This window comes from Neolamprologus brichardi, chromosome 20, assembly GCF_056152115.1.
Source record: "Neolamprologus brichardi isolate AB-2024 chromosome 20, ASM5615211v1, whole genome shotgun sequence".
Taxonomy (NCBI): Eukaryota; Metazoa; Chordata; class Actinopteri; order Cichliformes; family Cichlidae; genus Neolamprologus; species Neolamprologus brichardi.
This window is the reverse complement of record NC_142123.1, coordinates 20157498-20179246: the sequence shown is the minus strand read 5'-3', so window position 1 is coordinate 20179246 and position 21749 is coordinate 20157498. Positions and strand designations below refer to the sequence as shown.

The following is a 21749-nucleotide window of genomic DNA, read 5'->3' as shown; positions in this document are numbered from 1 at the left end:
GTACAGTTATGCGAATTTTAGCCCCACTAAGCGGCCACGGACAACGCCCCACTGAGCGGCGAAGACGTACAGTTATAGAGTTGGACTCTAAACTTACTCGGTGTTGCTTAGTGTGTAATATCAGCCTCGGATCCCGCCGATTCGTCATTCATCGAGGAGGAAAGACAGACAGTTCATCCACAGGAACTTCCTGGCTGACGTCAGTCTTTCAGTGTGTCTCTTCTCCCCTCGGTGAATGTCGACTCCAGGGATCCGGCATCGAAGGACCAATTAATGATAGGTTTGTAGCTTAAACCTATTCGCTGGAACGTTGAAGACAATATAATTACACAGCAAAGCAAGACCCAAAGTAGGCAAAGTTCTTCATGTTACTCATGCATGAGGGAGACCAGCCTGGAGCCAAGTGTCGTTCCACCACTTGACCTCCGTCAGACTCTCAGCCAGGTTCCCCATAGCACTCCTTTTATTGTGGTCACATGAATATGCATAGGGTCATTAACATATAACATCTTACATAGGTAAACATGTGAACAAAGAATACTGTGTGTGTGTGTGTGTGTGTGTGTGTGTGTGTGTGTGTGTGTGTGTGTGTGTGTGTGTGTGTGTGTGTGTGTGGGGTCAGAGTATGACCCCATAAATGACTTCCCTTAACCTACTGGTCTGGAAAGTCCACCAGTTCATCTAAACAAAAGGCACTCAGACTAAAACAGATATAGCCACGTTTATCCTACCATAAAACAATAAAACAAGGTACGACCTCTTCCCATGCTCCCAGGATGTAGGTGTGGATTCCAGAACACTCTGAATGCACACCAAGCCTTTGCAGCCTGCTAAAGATCACACATCCATCACTACACAATTAATTATACACCTCTAAGCATATATAAGTAGATATTTCTAAGCATAAATGACAATCAACAATACAAAACCTAACAATGGTACTACAAGGTCATTAAGATAAGATGGGGCCTGATTATTTAAGACCTTGTATGTGAGGAGCAGGATTTTTAATTCAATTCTGTATTTAACGGGAAGCCAATGAAGGGAAGCCAAAACAGGAGAAATATGCTCTCTCTTTCTAGTCCCTGTCAGTACTCTTGCTGCAGCATTTTGGATTAGCTGAAGGCTTTTCAGTGAGTTTTTTGGACATCCTGATAATAATGAATTGCAGTAGTCCAGCCTGGAAGTAATAAATGCATGAACTAGTTTTTCAGCGTCACTCTGAGACAGGATATTTCTAATTTTAGAGATGTTGCGCAAATGGAAGAACGCAGTCTTACATATTTGTTTAATATGTGCGTTAAAGGACATATCCTGGTCAAAAATGACTCCAAGGTTCCTCACATTGTTACTGGAGGCCAAGGTAAAGCCATCCAGAGTAAGAATCTGGCTAGATACCATATTTCTAAGCTTTTCAGCGCCGAGTACAATGACCTCAGTTTTATCTGAGTTAAGAAGCAGAAAGTTAGTGGCCATCCAAGTCTTTATGTCTTTAAGACATTCCTGCAGTTGAACTAATTGGTGTGTGTTATCTGGCTTCATGGACAGATAGAGCTGGGTGTCATCTGGATAGCAGTGAAAATGTATGCTATGTCTTCTAATGATGCTGCCTAGGGGAAGCATGTATAATGTAAACAGAATTGGTCCTAGCACTGAACCCTGTGGAACTCCATAATTAACCTCAGTGTGTGAAGAGGACTCTCCATTTACATGCACAAATTGGAGTCTATTAGATAGATATGATACAAACCACTGCAGTGCAATACCTGTAATACCTACAGCATGTTCTAATCGCTCTAATAGGATATTATGGTCAACAGTATCGAATGCTGCACTAAGATCAAGAAGGACAAGAACAGAGATGAGTCCACTGTCAGAGGCCATAAGAAGATCATTTGTAACCTTCACTAAAGCTGTTTCTGTGCTGTGATGAACTCTGAAACCTGACTGAAACTCTTCAAATAAACCATTCCTCTGCAGATGATCTGTTAGCTGTTTGACAACTACTCTTTCAAGGATTTTTGATATGAAAGGAAGGTTGGAGATTGGCCTATAATTAGCTAAGACTGCTGGGTCTAGAGATGGCTTTTTGAGTAAAGGTTTAACTGCAGCCACCTTGAAGGCCTGTGGTACATAGCCGATTATTAGAGATAGGTTGATCATATATAAGATCGAAGAATTAATCAATGGCAGGACTTCTTTGAGCAGTTTTGTAGGAATGGGGTCTAAAAGACACGTTGATGGTTTGGAGGAAGTAATTATTGAAGTTAACTCAGAAAGATCGATTGGAGAAAAAGAGTCTAACTTAACATCAATGGTACTAAGAGTAGCTGTAGATAATATTACATCTGTGGGATGATTATTGGTAATTTTTTCTCTAATGATAAAAATTTTATTTGTGAAGAAGTTCATGAAGTCATCACTAGTTAACGTTAAAGGGATGGTTGGCTCAAAAGAGCTCTGACTTTTTGTCAGCCTGGCTACAGTGCTGAAGAGAAACCTGGGGTTGTTCTTATTTTCTTCAATCAGTGATGAGTAGTAAGCTGTTCTGGCTTTGCGGAGGGCTTTCTTATAAAGCAACAAACTATTTCTCCAGGCTAAATGATGATCCTCTAAATTTGTGACACGCCATTTCCTCTCCAGATAGATACCACGGGGTCAGGTACTTCTGATTAGAGACCTTAGTTTTCACTGGAGCTACAGTATCCAGAGTCGTACGTAGTGAGGAGGTGAAATTATTAACAAGATAATCGACCTCTGTTGGGGTAGTGGTCAGATAGCTGCTCTGCTCTGTGTTGGTACAGGGCATTGACGATGATAACAGTGGCTGGATTATATTCTTAAACTTAGTTACAGCGCTTTCAGAAAGACATCTACTTTGATAAAGTCCACTCTCCACTGCTGTGTAATCAATTATTGTAAATGTAAATGTTATCAAGAAATGATCAGACAGGAGAGGGTTTTCAGGAAACACTGTTACATGTTCAGTTTCTATGCCATATGTTAAAACAAGATCTAGAGTGTGATTAAAGTGGTGGGTGGGTTCTTTTACATTTTGAGAGAAACCAATTGAGTCTAACAACAGATTAAATGCCATGTTGAGGCTGTCATTTTTAGCATCAACATGGATGTTAAAATCACCCACAATAATTATTTTATCTGAGCTCAGAACTAAATTAGATATAAAGTCTGAGAAATCAGACAGAAACTCTGTGTAAGGCCCAGGTGGACGATAGATGATAACAAGTAAGACTGGTTTCTGAGTTTCACAGCAGGGGTGGACAATGTTAAGCATCAGGCTTTCAAATGAATTAAAAGTCTGTCTTGGTCTTTCATTAATTAATAGACTGGTGTGAAAAATTGCTGCCACACCGCCCCCTCGACCTGTGCTTCGAGATTTCTGGTAGTTAGAATGACTCGGGGGTGTTGATTCATTTAAACTAACATAATCATCCTGCTGCAACCAGGTTTCTGTAAGGCAGAGTAAATCAATTTGTTGATCAATTATTAAGTCATGTACTAACAGAGACTTGGAGGAGAGAGACCTAATATTTAATAATCCACATTTCACTGTTTTACTCTTTGGTTCAGATGTGGATACTGTATTGTTCTTTCTTTGTAAATGTTTAAGTTGTTTGTTGCTGGTTTTTAGTTTGTTTTTTGTCTTTTTGGAAGCTGACACAGTCTCTATGGAGATGGGTTTTTGGGGGGGGTAGCAGGAGGAGAGAAGCTGCAGAGAGGCGTGAAAGACTGCAACTCTGCTTCCTGGTCCCAACTCTGGATAGTCATATTTTGAGGGGTTTAATAAATTTGTCCATATTTCTAGAAATGAGAGCTGCTCCATCCAAAGTGGGATGGATGCCATCTCTCCTAACAAGACCAGGTTTCCTCCAGAAGGTTTGCCAATTATCTATGAAGCCCACATCATTTCTGGGACACCACTCAGACAGCCAGCAATTTAAGGAGAACATGCGGCTAAACATGTCACTCCTGGTCTGATTGGGGAGGGGACCAGAGAAAACTACAGAGTCCGACATTGTTTTGGCAAAGTTGCACACCGATTCAATATTGATTTTAGTGACCTCCGATTGGCGTAACCGGGTGTCATTACTGCCGACGTGAATTATGATTTTACTGAATTTACGTTTACCCTTAGCCAGCAGTTTTAAATTTCCTTCAATGTCGCCTGCTCTGGCCCCTGGAAGACAATTGACTATGGTTGCCGGTGTCTCTAGCTTCACATGTCTGAGAACAGAATCACCAATTACCAGAGTTTGACCCCCAGCGGGTGTGTCACCGAGTGGGGAAAAACGGTTAGACACATGAACGGGTTGGTGGTATACCTGGGGCTTCTGTTTAGGACTATGCTTCCTCCTCACCGTTACCCAGCCGCCCTCTTTCCGCAGCTGCTTGGGATCTGCCGGGGAACAGCTAGCGGGGCCTACGCTATCTTCGGCTGCACCAGCTAAGGGGCCTGGCTAGCTAAGGGTGAGTGAGGGGTGCGAAGCCGAGTCTCCAGTTCTGTAATCCTGGCCTCCAGAGCTGCAAATATGCTACATTTGTTACAGATATCATTACTGCTAAAGGAGGCCGAGGAGTAACTAAACATCTGACACAATGAGCAAGAAAGTGCAGGAGGGACAGGTGAAGTAGCCATGGTGCTAACGAGTCGGCTACGAGCTAAGCTAGCGAAACAGTACAGAGACAGTGAGTGAATACTTTGGCTATAAATTAGGTAGTGAGTACACAGAAAGTGTGCTTCGGATGAAGCACGTGAAGATTATACTATGAAAAAAGAATGTATTTAAAAGTTGTTAATTAAACTGCTAAGCAAATAAGCTACTCAGAAACACCACTGTGTTTGAGCAGGAACAGGAAGTGATACTATACCACAGAGCGAGCGAACACCAAGTGACATCCATCCATCCATTTTCTTCTGCTTGTCCTGGGCCAGGTCGCAGGGGCAGCAGCCTAACCAGAGAAAACCCAGACCTCCCGCTCCTGGGCCACCTCCTCCAGCCTTTCCGGGGGAACACCAAGGCGTTCCCAGGCCAGCCAAGAGATAGATGATTCTCTTGAGTGTGTCCTGGGTCTGCCCCGGGGCCTCTTCTCGCTGGGACATGCCCAGAACACCACACCCAGGAGGCATCATAGTGAGATGCGAAACCACCTCAATTGGCTCCTTTCGATGTGGAAGAGCAGCGGTTCTACTCTGAGGCCCTCCCAGATGGCCCAACACCTGACCCTATCTCTAAAGGAGACAGGCCAGGTATTTGCCAGCCACCCTTCAGGCAAAGCCGCTTATATCTGCAATCTTGTTCTTTCGGTCACTACCCAGAGCTCATGACCATAGGTGAGGGTAAGGATTTAGACCAACCGGTAAATTCAGAGCTTCGGTTTTACACTCAGCTCTCCTTTTACCACAACAGACTGGTACAGCTTCAATATCCTAACTAACTAGGCAGCTAATTGTCTTTCTGTTGTCAACACTTTTAAAAATAGAACTCATTTTAGGGTCGTGCCTGCCAGCAGGGTCTGATATCCTCGTGTTGGTGTTGTTCCCACATCATCATAATTAATGTTGTTCAAGGTTCAACATTGCAAGTGACCACTTCCCTAGATCCCTGATCATTTTACTAACATAAGTAAAGAGAAAAGCATCTAAATAGCCCAGCCTAATGGTTGTGTGCGAAATCAATGAATAAAAATGTCAACTGTAAACATAACTGGCCCATAGCTGTGGAAATTGACAAACCTGTCTCGAATAGAGAATGTGTGGCGTATTTTGAACCACAAAATGCCACAACGAAGACCCCGTACTGTTGCCCACCTTAAGACTTGTTTGCAGTAAGAATGGGACAAATTACACCGGAAACACTTCACTTGGTGTCTTCAGTACCTAAATATTTAAGTGTTGTATTAATACTGTGTGTCCAGTTTTTCTACATCATTTTTTTTGATTCATGCATTAGGTGTGTCCAACTTTGTTCAATTCTGCTTATTCAACAGTACAAAATAATCACTGAAAAATTAGTTGTAGCTAGCTGTAATCAGTCTGCCTTTCCTTTTACTCTTTCAAACCAATTTTTTCTTCAGCTTTCTGCAGTTTCTTCACCTGATTGAATGGCTATGAAAATATTCTCCTGAGCACCTTTAAGTTGTGTCTGATTTCACAACAAAAAAGGAAACAGAAAACATGATGATCAGGAAGACTTGAGTATAAAACAAGAAATACTTGTGGAACAATCACTCAAGGTCCGTCGTGTTGTGTTCGACCTGTGTTTCCAGTTTTTAACTGCTATTTATGTTCATGCATTGGGCGTGTCCAACATTGTTCAGACTTGTTTTTTACCAATTGTTTGAGCTCATACACGTGTTTTAAACAAGTCATCTGTACACTTAACTTGATGCTTGGACTCACTGCATATTTATGTATCAACATTTGTATATTTACATCATCCTTCTCATATGAGAGTTTCATATTTTATTTGAACAAAATCAGTGGTTAATCAGTGGCTGTTGATCAATAGTCATGACAATTTGCATATTAATGATCAAGAAACTGACCTCACAGCCCATTGTTTAATTAGTGGGTTTGTTTCAGTCACTGTGCAAAGAAATCACTTGCAATATATGCTAGATGAACAGAATGAACCTTTTGGGATTTACTCACCTGGATGACACCGAGACACTCTGATGGTTGTAGCAGTTTTTGATTTTCCATATAATATCAGCGCCGCACACTTTACTGATCCAGCACCTGGCATTCACTACCTCTGGCCAAGAGCTTGTAAATACACACCAGCCACAAAACACAGGAATATTGAAATTTTACAACAAAAACATGTTACAAAACACATGTGGTTTGATAGGTTCCTCACAGTGTTACTGCAAGCCAAGAAAATGCCCTCCAGAGTAAGAATCTGGTTAGCCACTATATTTCTAAGATTTTGAGGGCCATTTACAAAATCCTCAGTTTTATTAAAATTTAGAATCAGAAAGTTAGAGGTCCTCCAGGTCTTTATGTCTTAAAACACTGCTGCAGTTTAACCAATTGGTGTGTGTTATCTGGCTTCATGGATAGATAAAGTTGGGTATCACCTACATAGCAGTGAAAATGTATGCTATGCCTTCTGGGTGAGGGAAGATGACCCTTTGTGATCAGCAGGAAGTCACACAAACACACACATCCACACACACTCACTCACGTGCACACACACACACACGCATTGTGTGCATGCTAATGCTAGCTGTGTTTTCACACTAAGTCCAAATCATTACTGATCTCAGAGCAGTGAAAGCAGAGCCAGCAGCTGATGATGAGCAAGAGACTGACTTCATAGCCAATTGTTCATCAGTGGTGCTATTTTCAGTCATAGTGCAAATGTACTTTTAATCTTGTCAGTGCTGTCCAGGAGATCACAGTGATTGGCTGTGTAAATGATTTAGACTGCGTTCTACTGTGATGTTCACTAAATCACACTTAACATATTTTTCCTTCTTTTTCTTTCAAGTGATTGCCAGATGTATAGTCTGTGGAAAATGTCAGTATACCACTAAAAGTAAGTTGTAATCTCTAACATTATGTTACAGCATCTTATTTCTGCATCAAATTCACATATTACTGGTAACTTCCTTAACTGCAGACAATGGCTAATGAGTGCAGCTTAAGACTTTGTTTCCTGGGAAGAATCCATCCACGAGCTTTAGCCAGTAGCTTATAAGTGAACTCCAGCCACAAAACAAAGGAATTTTACAACAAAAACATGTTACACAAACACTTGTGGTCTGATACATGTGTTATAAAGATTCTTCTCAACTTTGTGACTGCAGTTCACCTGGTTTGCTCGTAAGTTGGAGCACAACTATCTAAAGTGTGCCAAAAGCTTTTGTGGCTGTCCTGTGACACTGTGCAGCCTTCGACACAGTTATTGTAATCTTTCCATTCTTACAAAGTTTACAAAGGTTTCAATCTTCTCTGAACCTCAGCTGTGGCAATGGGGCTAACAGCACATGGGCTTTATCTCTTTGAACAATAAGACTTATTACCCAAACTACTTACCCCAGTAGGGAACGCTGAAAAATCACACACAATGTGAATTGCTATAAGTGTCTGTTATGTCGGATTGGTGACTGGGGTTTCATAATGAGAGCTTTTGCCACCCGGCTACATCAGGTTTTGCATTCTGGATGCTTTTCCCAACAGTAACCAGCAAGGATAAGGAGCAAAGTGAAATCTAGGCAATTTTTAAAAAATATAGTATTTGAATCATATGTTCTTATGTTCTAGGAGCTGTTACTTAAAAATAACACACAAAGAGAAAAGAAACTTTATTTTGAATTGATCAGAAACCAGCAGTAAACAAATCTAAAGAGGAAACGGCAGAAAGATTCTGTTATCCTTTGGTAAAATTTTCATCTAGAGGCCTGTTATATAATAAATAATGATTTTTCACACAATGAGCAAATCACAACAGCAGTAGCCTTTATCTAAACCTTTGAGCCAAGTTGAGCTATACAGTTTGATTATAGTGAAAATGTGTCATAAATAGTTTATTCATCAAAGCACTTTAGTTTGCTGATTTACCTGTTTTTAAATCTCTGCAGTAACACAAAAAAATAAATCTCTCATTGTTTCACATCTTCATTTCATGGAGTTGCTCTGTCTCGATCCTGCAGATACAGACAAGTTCATTAGTACAAAAGTATAATGTGAACTCAAGGCTCTGACAGGTTATGCAGGTTTATCTGCAGCTTTCTTGTTTATGTTCTCATCGCATTGCTTGTAACATGGTAATGCCTGTCACTGCCATCGAACAGAATAAAGTGTTACCTCAGTTAGAAAGTCATTTTCGTGACACCAGGTTTGAAAGCAGAACTTAGCATCTCTCAGACTCGCTGAGTTCTTACAGTAAACTCTGAGGATCTTCTCAGCAAAGCACACTGGGAGAAGCTTGGACACCTGACAATAAGGACAGTAACATAAAAGCTAATTTACAGAGACATCTACAGAAAGAACACACAGCTCATGCAAAGACATGCAGTAGTTCTGACCTGTTCTCTGGAAATCTTGAATGCTTCAGTAGGTTTAGCCTTAGTGTAGAAATATGTGGTATTGATGGGGTCCTTGTTTTTCATCCCATAGTCCAAAGTGACAACCTACAAGAAGAGTGTGACAGACCAGCCTGTGTTTATGTTCACATGTACATTATGACTCAGTGGAGGTTGGCAACACAATTTAACTAAAAAAAAAAAAAAGCCAAGATTTTAAGAAGATTAATTACTGAGTATAATTAGAATAAAAACTCACAATAATTTCAAAGTTGTCTTTTGGAATGACTTTAACGAGTTCATTTTCCAAGCTGTCCTTCATCTTCTGACAGATGGAGGAGAGAACATGTGCTGTCATTGTGTTATCATTGTTTTGCTGATCTCTTTTTATAATCACTTTTCACTCTTACTTGTATTTCCTCTTGGTCTTCTTTCTTGAGCTGAGAAAGGGAGAGAAGAGTCACATCATCTCTCTCTTTTTTAGCGCACTCACACACCACAAATATTGTAATCAACTAGATGTTTTCTTGCAATAAAATAAAATGCAGGTTAAACTGGGCTAATAAGCTATTATTTAGGTGACTATGAATGACTCACTTTGGATTTAAATGGTTTCAAAATGGTATCAAAATCAGCTACGATGAATTCAGCTTAACTCTGTCTCAAATATTGAGAACATCGGGCAGTACAGTGGCGTGGTGATTAGCACTGTTCCCTCACAGCAAGAAGGTCCTGAGTTCAACTTCACCATCTGGCCGGGACCTTTCTGTGTGGAGTTTAATGTTCTTTTGGAGGTTTTCTCCAGGTACTCCAGCTTTCTCCCACAGTCCAATGACATGTAAGTCGTGGGGTTAGGTTAAGTGGGGAATCTAAATTGCCCGCAGGTGGGTATGGTTGTCTGTCTCTCTGCATAAGCCCTGCGTCAGGCTGGCTCAGTGCTTTTGGCTAGTTTTGCTTTTGGCAAGGGTCAGTGTCACTACTGGAAGACTGAGGCAATACATGGTCCCTACAGAGGCTGTTCATATCCTCCAGGATTAATACATGCCACTGCCAGATGTTTTTTCTGTGTCTCCCAGTACAGTCTCAAGACAATGGAGGAGAATCCAGGGCATTAACAGCAGTAACTCTAGGAGAGCAGGAAAGGGCCATAGAAGGTCCAATCCAGAGCAGTATCTGCTCTTTTGCGCCACACATTTGCCATTAAATACCAGAAATGGCAAGTCTACCACTGGAACCCTGCACTTTTCACAGATGAGAGCTTAACACATAAGAAAGGGTCACATTGGACAGCCGTGAAATGGTCTGGAGAAGCCATGGAAAATGTGATACTGCCTGTAACATTGTTTAGCATGACCAGTTTGAGGGTTTATAAGTGATGGTCTGGGGAGCCATATCCATGGAGAGACACACAAACCTCTACAGGTTATGCAATAGATCTTGGGTTGAAGTCCCACGCTTACAGACCCTATGCTGGTGCATTTGGTCCTGGATTCCTCCTGGTGCATGACAATATCAGTCCTGATTTGGCGGGAGTATGCAGGCAGTTCCCGGAGGAATTTCCCGGAGGACAATTTCCATTTATTTTACAGCTAGATACTAGCCTGTATAGGCCTTTGCACATCTACAGTAATTTCCTGCCTTTTTTTTATTGTAAATCTTATAGAAGTTTTTTAGTTCAAACTCTCAATGTACACCTGGTAGTCTGTTGGGATCGAGTTTGAATTATGTTCATACCATAAACGAACCTTCTCCAAAAGCCCCTTTTTATTAGTACCTAATTGGATCTACTCGCCACAGTTTTCAAGGTTTTCTATTAGGTCATAGTACCTTGTACCAGGTACTAAAATAGCGCCTGCTCAGTCAGGATTCAAAGCGATTGAGCAGGTACTAAAATGTGATGTGGTCAGACCGCATGCCACCGATTGACTGGTCAGTTGTGTCACTCGATGAGTCATGAGATCATCTGATGGGGCCAAAGGGTCTTGGTGCAGTTGTTTTGGTCCACACCTGAGAGAAAACGATAAAAATAAACTAACAGATGCAGCAAAATGTGTCAAATTAACCACTATGTTAGCTGCTGCACCGTTATCACACCAGCTGTGGAGAAGTGGGGAAGAGAAGAGCAGTGATGAGAATAACAGCATTTTTCAGTAATTAGTAATCTAACTCATTAGATTACGCATTACTATTTGTAAACACAAAGACAGTTGAAGCTGTCTACAGCTTACCGGGAGCTATGGGGGCGAAACAATTGCACAAGTGCTGCTGATTGGCTGAGAGTATTAAAGTAGTAAACCATGGTAAACTAATCACATGACCAATTTAAGATGACATAGCAACAAGATGTTATGTGAACCAAAGACAAGCCTCAGTGTCCATTTGTGTGTTTAAAGTGAGGTATTCAGACTATATACCAATTTTTAAATTGTGTTGACAAGAACACGTAAAACCAGAGCCATGATAAAAAATGTTCGCTTTTTTTTTTTCCTGAATACTATTGTCACATTTAGGTCTAAGGACAGCACTAGCAAGCACTCTCTGCTTATGACCAAACAAATAACAATTCATTTAAAATAAAATAAAAAACACCCCTTTCCTATTGGTGGAAAAATGTACCATGTCAACCAATCAAAAAAATCATATGGCAACATGGGGCATTTGTTGTTTAGGAAGAAGGGTAATTTTTGTGACGTAGCGAGAGAGAGTTTTGAGATGTGAGATTTGTGACATTTAATGTGTTTGAAGTGTGGGGGGGCCAAAAAAGCCTGGGCCAAATTTTTGTCCCAGTCCAGCCCTGATTACACACCTTGGTTTCACCCACAAACTGGTACAGGTCTCGAGACATGATCCTCTGCAGAATCATCCTTGCTTCCTCCAGAGGAGAGGGAGTGAATTCATTTGAACAAGAACACGGGTGGAGTATTCTTTCAATCATTTGATCTGCAGAGTAAACAGACAAATAAAGTTAAGATCAGGTCAATTCAAGTAAACCAAAGAAACATTCACAAGTTCATCAGTAATGTCTTATAAAGAAAGACACACAAAAAATTTATTAACATTAATAAACAAAACAAAATATGCAAGCAATAAAGCAAGCAAAGCATTAGTAACACTGCAGTATTTTAAATAAATTTAAAGTTAACTATAAACTAATAGAGACGTATCCGTCAAACTGAACAATCAACCTGACATCATGGCAAATCATGTAATAGACACGCCAGTCAACCGTGTCTTTTGCATGCCGTGCATCTCCAAAGCGTGAAAAAAACACAAATGCAGAAGTTGCAGTAAGTTGCAATAAACTGCAGTAACAGCAGAGTGAGATTTTTTTTTTCGATTTCAAACCAACATGAAAATAATCATTGGTAAACATTTAAACCAGGGGTTTCCAAACTTTTTTCACTGAGGGCCACATACATAAAAATATAGGAGGGGCTGGGCCACTTACTAGAAATTAGTTATTTAACTTTAACGTTAGTGTATTAAAGTTAGAAAAATCACTTAAAAGTGGTCGAATATGTTATATTGTTGAATATAATTAAAGACAAAACTGCCTTCATCACAGCTTTCCATAAATGGATCTTTATTGATTTATTCAGAAAAAGCTTTGGTAGCTCATTTTCAGAACAGCAGCCTCAGATTTCTTCTTAGACAGAAGATTTACAGCACAGAGAAAAACAATAAAGGGGAAAATGGGACGGGTACATTTCAAGTTTGTTATTTAAGTTATTAGGCTCAGCAACACATCTATTAACGTTCGTTTGAAACCTTTATCAACATTAACAGACTGAACTGGACTTAACAGGAGTGCATATAATTTTAGTAAATTATTCTGGTTAGTATCAGCTGCGCTGGGTATGTAAATCGGGCCATCCAGCTGCGGTGCTGATCGTACGCCACTCGTGGCAAAAATCCGGACAAATGTCACTTGATCAAGGAGCAAATCTGCATCAGATGAGATCAGCTGACTTTGCGTGTGCGTGCGCTGTGCACAGCGGTGTGTACTCTGTGTGTTAACAAGAAAAACGCATATAAGAAAGTGGTGTGACAGAATTGATGCGCATTATTGATATTTGAAGCATGCGTACCTGCACATTAACACACGGGTACTGTGGAATATATTTTTTACTCACCTAAAGTGCTCGTGCTCTCGTCCACTCCCCGCAAAAATATAGCAGCTGTGCAGTGTCTGTGGCATCGGTTCTCTCATCGCATGCGATGGAGTAAAAATCAAAAGCACAGCTTTATCAGACAGTTGCAGTTTAATGTTGGCTGACAAGTCTTCAATGCATCGCACAACTGTATTTCTGGACATGCTGCCGTTGTTGAAGTCCTGCACTTTTTCCGGGCACATTATTTCGGTGACTTTAACAAGTCAGTGTTTTATGAGGTCTCCATCTGAAAAAGGCTTGACATGTCTCGCGATGAGTTGGGCAACCTCATAGCTGGCTATTGGAGCCTTTTCCTGGACCTTTTGAGCATGAAAAAAATACTGTTGCTGACCCTGCAGGAGAGCTACCCTTTGCTTTAATTTCTGCTCTTGATCAGCACCAGTGTAGGATGCATAGGCCTGATGTTTGGTTTCATAATGACGTCGTACATTATACTCTTTCATAACTGCCACAGTTTCAGTGCAGATCAAACAGACACACTTCCCCTTGAATTCTTTGAAGAAATATTCACTCTCCCACCGTGTCTGAATTTTTCTGCACTCACTTTCTACGTTTCGCTTCTTTGGTTCTGCCATGTTTAGTAAGATTTCTTCTGTGATTGTCCTTTTTGGTGGAGCAACTGCCTTGATCAACAGCAGCTCCCCCTGGTGTTAAAACTAAGAAGTGCAATACACTCAAGCAAAAGTTGAAGTGCGGGCCATATTCTATTCTATTTATAAAATTACTTGCGGGCCAATTAAAAATGGACCGTGGGCCGGAGTTTGGACACCTCTGATTTAAACAGATTTTGTTAATTAATTTACACACATATTAGCCACCTTCTTTAATAGTTTCTGACAATTAAGCACCTTTATGTTTTCGTTCACTACCGAATTCTTGAATTTAAATATAAGATTATTGGCAATGCAACGTCTGCATTTATGTGCATTTCATGTTTTGGATAGGCAAGGCGTGAAATAGACACGGTGGGCCAGCAAACATTTTGGTGTGATACTGGGTTGGATTGTTTAATGTGTAAAGGTATTCATAAATGAATGGCTTACTTGACAGAACAACAACAACAACTTCTATCTATCTATCTATCTAGACATTCTGCACTGAAAACACTTAAAATCAATGAGATAGTAGAATTATTTCAAAGTAAGACAAATCATTTGACAGAACATGTATGTATAGACATTTCAGTATTTTTTAAAAGGAAATATGTAGAGCATGTTTTCCACTACCTGTCAGCTTTGTGTAGGCTTCCATGTCGGTTTTAGCTTTGGAGAGACAGAGCATTGTTCCTCCTGAACCTTTAGTCAGGATGTACTGATCTGCTTTCAAGAGGGCGTCTTTGATCCTGGATAAAAAAAAATACCCAGTATATGACTTTATGGGAACTCTGTAGATGAAATAAATGTTGTCTTACAATAGAATTACACAGTTGGTACTCACATAATTTCTACACTCTTGGTTACTCTGTGCTGGTAGGCTCTTCTGTGGAGAGAGTTCCTTGTGTGGAACATGTCATACAGGTTTGCCACTTCCTGTTGAGACCATCGCCTATAGTTTAGTTACAGCCAATCAGATAATGAATTACTCATTAAAAACTGATAAAAAGCAGGGATCAACACCTTGTCTCTAGAGCAAATGTGCTTCCTCCCATTCACATCACACACCCTGGCAAACATGATGAAGCGTTGATGGTCAAAGTTGTTCCGGATGCCCAAGTGGTGACAATCCCTGAGATAGGAGTGAGGAAATACAGAAATTTAATTATATTTATTATGGCAAACCCTCCAAAACACCTTTAAGACTTGCTGTAGATAGAAATACTGAGTTTGTCATCAACACAAGTCCCACCTGGCAAAGTAGTCGAATTTGTCCACATCAATCCCATTTTGCTTGTTTGACACAATTTCATAGAGAAAGGATTTATTCTCATCTCGACCTTCATACGGCCACTGTGGAGACGACACCAGAATTGACCTTCATGACAGAGACAATAACAAATGGTTTCATAATATTCAGACAGTAACTGACCAGTACCTCAGCGTCATCACTCTTTAGAGGTTTAATCATCTCCTTGATAAATGTCAGGTCAGGTGGGAGTATCAGTCCATAATGCTCCATCTCTTGTGCCAGACCACTCGCCACCACCAGATGATCAAACATCTCTAAAGAGGCATCCTCATGCTGCAAGAGATACATTGTTACTGTTTATATTAAGAACAGAATTCAAATGGTTGAAAGTTTAAAATGATCAGATACAACATACAGAATCAAATTTGAGCACATCACCATCTGTTAATAGAGGTAATTAGTGTCAGTATTCCAGTTTTAACCAGAAGTTCTCAACTGTTATGAGTTAGACATGATGAGCGTGGACATAACAGTGGTATGGCTTCTTCTAGCAGAAAATGATGTTTGTTTGTGTTTGCAAATTAAAGACGCTTTGACTGATTTAAAAACTCAGAATCAGTTTAGAATCAAAGTTTGAGAAAAAGATCCTTCATCAAATAATAATGTTATTACTGCAAGAGAACACATTTTGCCACTGAGATGATTTGTGTTACAGAAAAAGTTGCTCAGACACATTAAATTTTATCCTTTGACAAGCATTTTTCCTTGTCAGCTGTGATTTAGCCTAATAAGATTTTTATTTTTTTGGCTGATGTGCTGACAATTGTTAACACTGTGTTGTTTCTATCATTTAGTGCCATGTGTACTTTATTTCCTCAAGATGGCATCTGACAGTGTTTTCAAATATATTTGATTTTTATGGGTGGCCATTATGTCGCGTCTCACAGTAGAAATTTTTTTTTTGTACCTTCCAGTCTTTATGTTCTGGATCTGCTTCGGGGTTGAACATTCCATCAAAAAGATGGGAGAAAGGTCCATGTCCTTCATGGAGAAACAAATGTAAAAAATAATAATAATAATTAATGCCTCCTGTTATAGTTCACACATACACTGACCATTTGCCTTTTTCATTTTACCAAGTCTTATTTTACACTGGCTAGTATTATAAACTTGATGCTATTAGAGTGAAAGACGTGCAGCACTTACCCAGGTCATGACAGAGACCTGCAATTTGCACACAAAGGACATCTCGTTCATTGATGTCGAGTTCTGGCTGTTTCAGCTTCAGAGTTTTTGCAAGTTCTCCTGCTAAGTGCCCCACCCTGTATCACCAAAAACCACATAAACACACACACACACACACACACATTTCATCATGCAGCACTGAAAGAAAAGTATTACTAGTGTATGTGGACTGCTGGGTCTGTCTAGCACAGACCCACCGCTGGAACGAGACAATTCTACTACAACAGCAAAAGCAAGACGTCTTGCTTTTGCTGTTGTAGTAACACGAGTAACACGAAGTTCTTTGTGTTACTCGTGCACAAGGGCGAGAACTGTGACGAGCGCCGTTCCTTTGCTTGACCCCAGTTGCTCTCGTCTGCTCCCTCGTAACACAGCTCTTTATTGCAGTTTCATGACTATGCATAAGTTCATTAACATATGACATTTTACACAGGCATACCTGTGAACAAAGAGTACCTTGTCTGTGTGTACATATAGGCATGCGTGTGTGTGTGTGTGTGTGTGTGTGGGGTGGGGGGGGGGGGGGGGGGGGGGTCAAGATGTGACCCTGTGAAGACTCCCCAAAGCTGGTGCCAGGAGTCCAGCGGTCCACCTAAACAAAGGGCTCTTATACTTAAACAGATACAGAGTAGGTGTCCTCCTATAGTATAAATCAGAGAGAGAAGGTATGACCTCTCTCATGACTTTGAGAGATGCCAGAACACTCTGGAAGGCACACAGAGTCTTTACAGACTGCTAAGGATCAAACCTTTATCAATCTACAAAAAATTATATACTTCTAAGCATAAATGACAATAATAAAACACAAACCCAACATGGACATACCCTATTGAGTGTTCAAAGCGGTTGTGCGATGCTCCTGGAAAAACGAAATAACCGCCCCCAAGCTGCTTGATGTTTCGTAGTCTCTGAAACTGAGGTGTGTCTATGATCTTGACAAGTAGTGGATGTAACTCGATGTGGCCATGGATGGGATCATTAAACACCTGTGTGAAGAGAAAGGAAAAAAATAGAGAAACTTAGAGGGTTTTGGAGGGCTTGGTCTCAGATTTTCGTTCAGCACTCACTTCTTGGTGAGTAAACACTGTGCCTCATGCTAGGTCAAATTTTCTGTCACCTTGCCTTTAACCAAGGCACTGGCAGCTGGCCAGCCTACTGACGTTATGTCTAAGGTGAGTTTAATATAAAGATGGGATTTCCCTGAAAAGATCATCAAATGATATCTTACATAGACAAATCTGATACACATATATTATGAATTCACATTTTCATATTGCTAATCACAACAGTAAATTAGACCACACACCAAAGACCATATTATATAAGATAATTTCATGTGACATCACCTTGTTTAAATCTTTGATGTTCAAGTGCTTCTCCATAGTTCTGTAAATGTTTAAATGACCAAAGATTACAGTTTTGCACATCATGCATTCTGGATGTGAAAGGAAATAGTCAATGAATGTGTATTTGTAATTTTTTTTTTTTTCTGCCTGTCCCATTTGGTTCTTTAGCCGTCAGAATTGTTGTCTGAAGACCAACAAGGATACCCAATGGATTTATTTTGCCAAATGGATCATCATGGCATTGCCGTATTGGTCCATTTGATCGACCTTTGTTTTTATTATTTATTTTATTTTATTTTCAGTTGTTACAGACGGGACAGACATGAGTGAGGGATAGGAAAGGGAGAAAGAAAGAGGAAGGAAAAGAAAAACAGAAGGGAAGAGGGACAGTGAGAAAGGGGGGGGGGAAAATATCTCCGGGATCACCTGTTGAGAGAAAAAGAATAGAAAACAAGCAAAAAAAAACAAAGCAACATACTAAACACAACACCATCGCATTAATCTAGCTAAGTGTAAACAGCAGTAAATATTAAATATTGAATGTTGTTGTGCAGCACGCAGGACAGACAGCGCACAATGTGCTTTGAAGTAGCAGCCAAGAAAGGTGTGATTTAAGTCTACAAACAGTGAACACCTGTGTGCACACCTGTGTGGATCGGCGCGCTTGTATTCAAATGGTTTCCCCATGTAATGGTCTGCAAGAGGATGTAGAGAGCCATAGCCCTGTCCCCCAGGGCATGAAGCAGGCATGGAGGAGATCCAGGCCCCAGACATCCAGAGGCCCCAGAGTGCAAGAGCCCAAGGAGGACCACCGGAGGGGCATCCATGCCACCTTCATGGGAAGGGCTGAGGATCCCCAGACGAGGGGTCGCCCAGTAGCCACCGGGCAGAAGCTAGAGGGGGCTGCACTGGCGTGCCCGCCGGCTCTGCCGGCAGCCAGCTGTGCCAGAGTGAACCGAGCCGCAGGCACAGAGGCCGGAGGCCCGAGGGCCCCCCGCGCCCCAGAAGAGGCCTGACCGAGCAACAGGCGCCAGGCCCCGCCAAGTAGCCACCGGGAGTGAGCTGGTACATACCTGAGCGCCCAGCCCCGGACACCAAGAACCACCAATGCACCGACCCCTGAGGGCATCAGTCACCGGCAGGGAGTGTGGTGGGGGGAGATAGGCCTCCACACTTTGGAGGGCCTGGGAGTTCCCAGAGAGGTGGAGTCTAAGACCCGACCTGACATATAGACACAGACAAACAGGCACACACAGACACAGACATGCATTCCCACCCTCATGCACACATATACAAACACTCAGCACTCACCCAACGTAGGAATAAACGTAAATGGACATGTACACACAATCACACTCCCCAAACATACTCTATACCCCGGGTCCAGGTATCCTCACCCCCAGAGGGGGAAACGACACCCAGACCCAAGAGATGTTACCCTTCCCTCCGGGGTGGAGGCAAGCAGACCGTCCCAGGCTCCGCAGCAGCAGGGAGGCCAATCGGACAGCCAGCATCTCCTCCCAGCCCCCCCGCCCCGATGGCTAGTAGAGAACGGGGGTGTGTTAAGACCCCATACCTCCCTCCTCCCGCTCAAGTGTAGTGTTGCTGCGTGTTGCTCTAAAGTGCATTTAAAACAAGGGAGAGCATGGTGCTGCTGCCACAGGGCAGCAGGTGTTAGCATGGCCCCTCCCGAGAACCCTCAATGTCTACATGGATTTAAAATTGAGAGGTGGGCACCGGCGCCAGAGGTAGGTTTGAATACACAGACCGTCTACTGGACGCCGTTAACGTGCCCACCCTCAAGGCCCTATATATATATATATGTGTGTGTGTTATGAGAGTGTAAGTAATGTGGATGTCTAAGTTGTGAGATAAAATTGGGGCACAGGTGGCCAGAAGAGGACGGGGGGGGGGGAATGTCTCCCCTGCACCCTGGTGACACACCCGCACCCCAAGGCCCTACCTGTGTGGGTGGGTGTGGTGGAGCGGGAAGAGGGAGGTAGCCAGGGATGGGGAGGAAAAGAAGGGAGGATGCCCCTCCCTAGGGCCAGCTCCCCCGCTGACCCCAGTAGGCACCCCCGTCCTCTGGTATCCACCAAGGCAAGGGAGCCCAGACCCATCCAGACTGGGGCCTACAGCAGCATATTTGTAATTTTTCAATACTGGTCAAGTATGAGAACTCACCAGTTCTTCCAGTTTTTTATTGACACTTCAGTTTCTCATTGTTCTCTGAATGAAAGCACAGAACAAATAAACAACTTTTTAAGTTAAAAAGGAAATCATAGAATCTATTTACAAACCAAATGTTTTCTAATCTTCTGACTCATCAAAGTAGCTGCCTTTAACAGATATAACAGTTGAATGTATTCATGCCCTTCTTTCTACATCAGAAGCCAAATATTCTTCAGAAAGGTCTTCCTAACTGTTGCATAAATGTGTGGCTCTTCTGGGTTGCTTTGCTTTCACTCTTCTGTCCAGTTCATTCCAAACCAGCTTGATGTGGTTTAAGTCTGGAGACTGTGCTGGCCACTCCATGTTGTCAAGCTTGCCTTCTTGTTCTTTTTTCCTAAGATAGATCTGTAATAGCCTGGACTTATGTTTTGGGTCATTATCTTGCTGTAGGATGAACCCCTGACCAACTAGGTACATATCAGAGGCCACTGCAGAATGCTATGGTAGCCATTTTGGTTCAGGATGTCTCTCACTCTGTAAAAGCCACCTGTATCCAACAAAAAGGCCCAAACCATCATTCTTCCTTCTTAATGTTTGACATTTCATGCCACAGAGTAAGGTACCAACCTTTTTCCTACTCAACAGCATACAAAAATCCTGCATGAAGAACCAAAGATTTCAAATTTTGATTCATCAGTCCATGCACCTTCCATTATTCAGCAGTCCATTGGTGGCATTTCATGGCCCAGGCAAACCTCTTTCTTATTTTTATGTCTTACTAATGGTTTTTATGCCACAGTGTACTGTTCCTTCTGAGTTCTTGTATTGATGTGTTTTTGTATTGATATAGACTAACCATGACAGAGACACATAACCATTAACTTCTTTATGAATTAGAAAAAAGAGATGTTAAATCTTGTCATATTATAATTTTCTTTTTTCAAATGCATTAGATTAGTGCTATCACTACAGGGGACAATGCTGCCTCCTAATTTGGTCTTCAGCTGCACATGGAAAGAGGATGATGCTTTACCTTCTTTTACTTTAAATGCAAATCTCATTTCAGTTCTATTCACTGACGCTGTGTGGACATTTTTAGATTTGGTAGAAACTCTAATATGATTTCATTCACAGCAAAAAAGTGTCCAGTATGTATTTCATCTACTGGCAAGCACAAGCCCCTTAATTAAAATTATATTTTTAATGATACAATATAATTATTTTTGTTATCCACAAATCTTCACATGTACATTTGACAAATTAATTGTTGATTATTTTCTGAATTCTCAGACTGGTCCAGTGTGCAGGCCAAAATAAGGGTATAAAACATGAATTCAGTTTAATGACTTTGACTTTTAGTTTTAAACAAGTTTTTGCCATTTTAAATACAATATTTGTGCTTTCTTGTTTTTAAAGACAGCTGGTCTAATAAATGTGTTAAGCACTGCAACAATATGACATGTATTCATTTTAACATCAAAACTATTTACACAATTTCTTTTGCACAATTCGGAGTTTTGATCAATTAATCTTGGAACTCTCCTGTGAGTAAAGTTGGCATACAAACATGAAATCACTTAAAATAGAAGAAAAAGCCCACTGAGCCTGGACATAAACCCAAAGCTACACGAGAGTATCTTAAAAACAGGTATACGAGATGAATAAACACCTTGAGAGGAAAAAAATGAAACAAAGTTTGACTTACCAAATCTGCTTATGAACTAAACAATAGTATTAAAGCACTCCGAGATCTCCCGAGTGACGACGAAGTTTTTCTTCCTTTCAATGTGGAAACGTTCACGTGAACTTTTTTTGTTTTTTGCTTTGTTTTGCTGTAGTCTGTAATCAGGTGTCATTACACTAACTACAGTACTAGTGATGTTGTGATAAAGCCCCGTGAATATGTCGAATCTTTCCA

General features: G+C 41.2%; 2 protein-coding genes across 3 annotated transcripts in view; both read right to left on the bottom strand.

Moving 5' to 3' along the window:
* The window catches only part of LOC148096978 (uncharacterized), a 196728-nt gene that overhangs the window by 104653 nt on the left and 70326 nt on the right, over positions 1-21749 (bottom strand). The window lies entirely within an intron of this gene.
* LOC102781993 (deoxynucleoside triphosphate triphosphohydrolase SAMHD1-like) lies at positions 8547-17743 on the bottom strand. 2 transcript variants are annotated; one of them, XM_006804309.3, is made up of 15 exons: positions 17660-17695; positions 17139-17299; positions 16275-16390; positions 16036-16109; positions 15255-15401; positions 15069-15169; positions 14840-14948; positions 14661-14752; positions 14450-14565; positions 11858-11991; positions 9462-9491; positions 9311-9376; positions 9055-9159; positions 8834-8962; positions 8547-8673 (listed from the first exon to the last, which is right to left on the bottom strand). In XM_006804309.3, exons 1-15 carry the CDS (start codon positions 17693-17695, stop codon positions 8650-8652), a joined length of 1440 nt encoding a protein of 479 aa, XP_006804372.3. In that variant the 3' UTR covers positions 8547-8649. The 2 variants fall into 2 exon arrangements, with proteins under 2 accessions (XP_006804372.3, XP_087689528.1); XM_087833402.1 differs by lacking the exon at positions 8547-8673 and having other exon boundaries at positions 8804-8962; positions 17660-17743.

Coding starts and splice junctions, on each gene's coding strand:
- LOC102781993 (XM_087833402.1), bottom strand. CDS start 17,743: ATGATGTGCAAAACTGTAATCTTTGGTCATTTAAACATTTACAGAACT. Junction 16,391..17,138: donor CGCTTTGAACACTCAATAGG/GTATGTCCATGT, acceptor TTGGTGATACAG/GGTGGGGCACTTAGCAGGAG. Junction 9,377..9,461: donor AAGACCAAGAGGAAATACAA/GTAAGAGTGAAA, acceptor TCCATCTGTCAG/AAGATGAAGGACAGCTTGGA.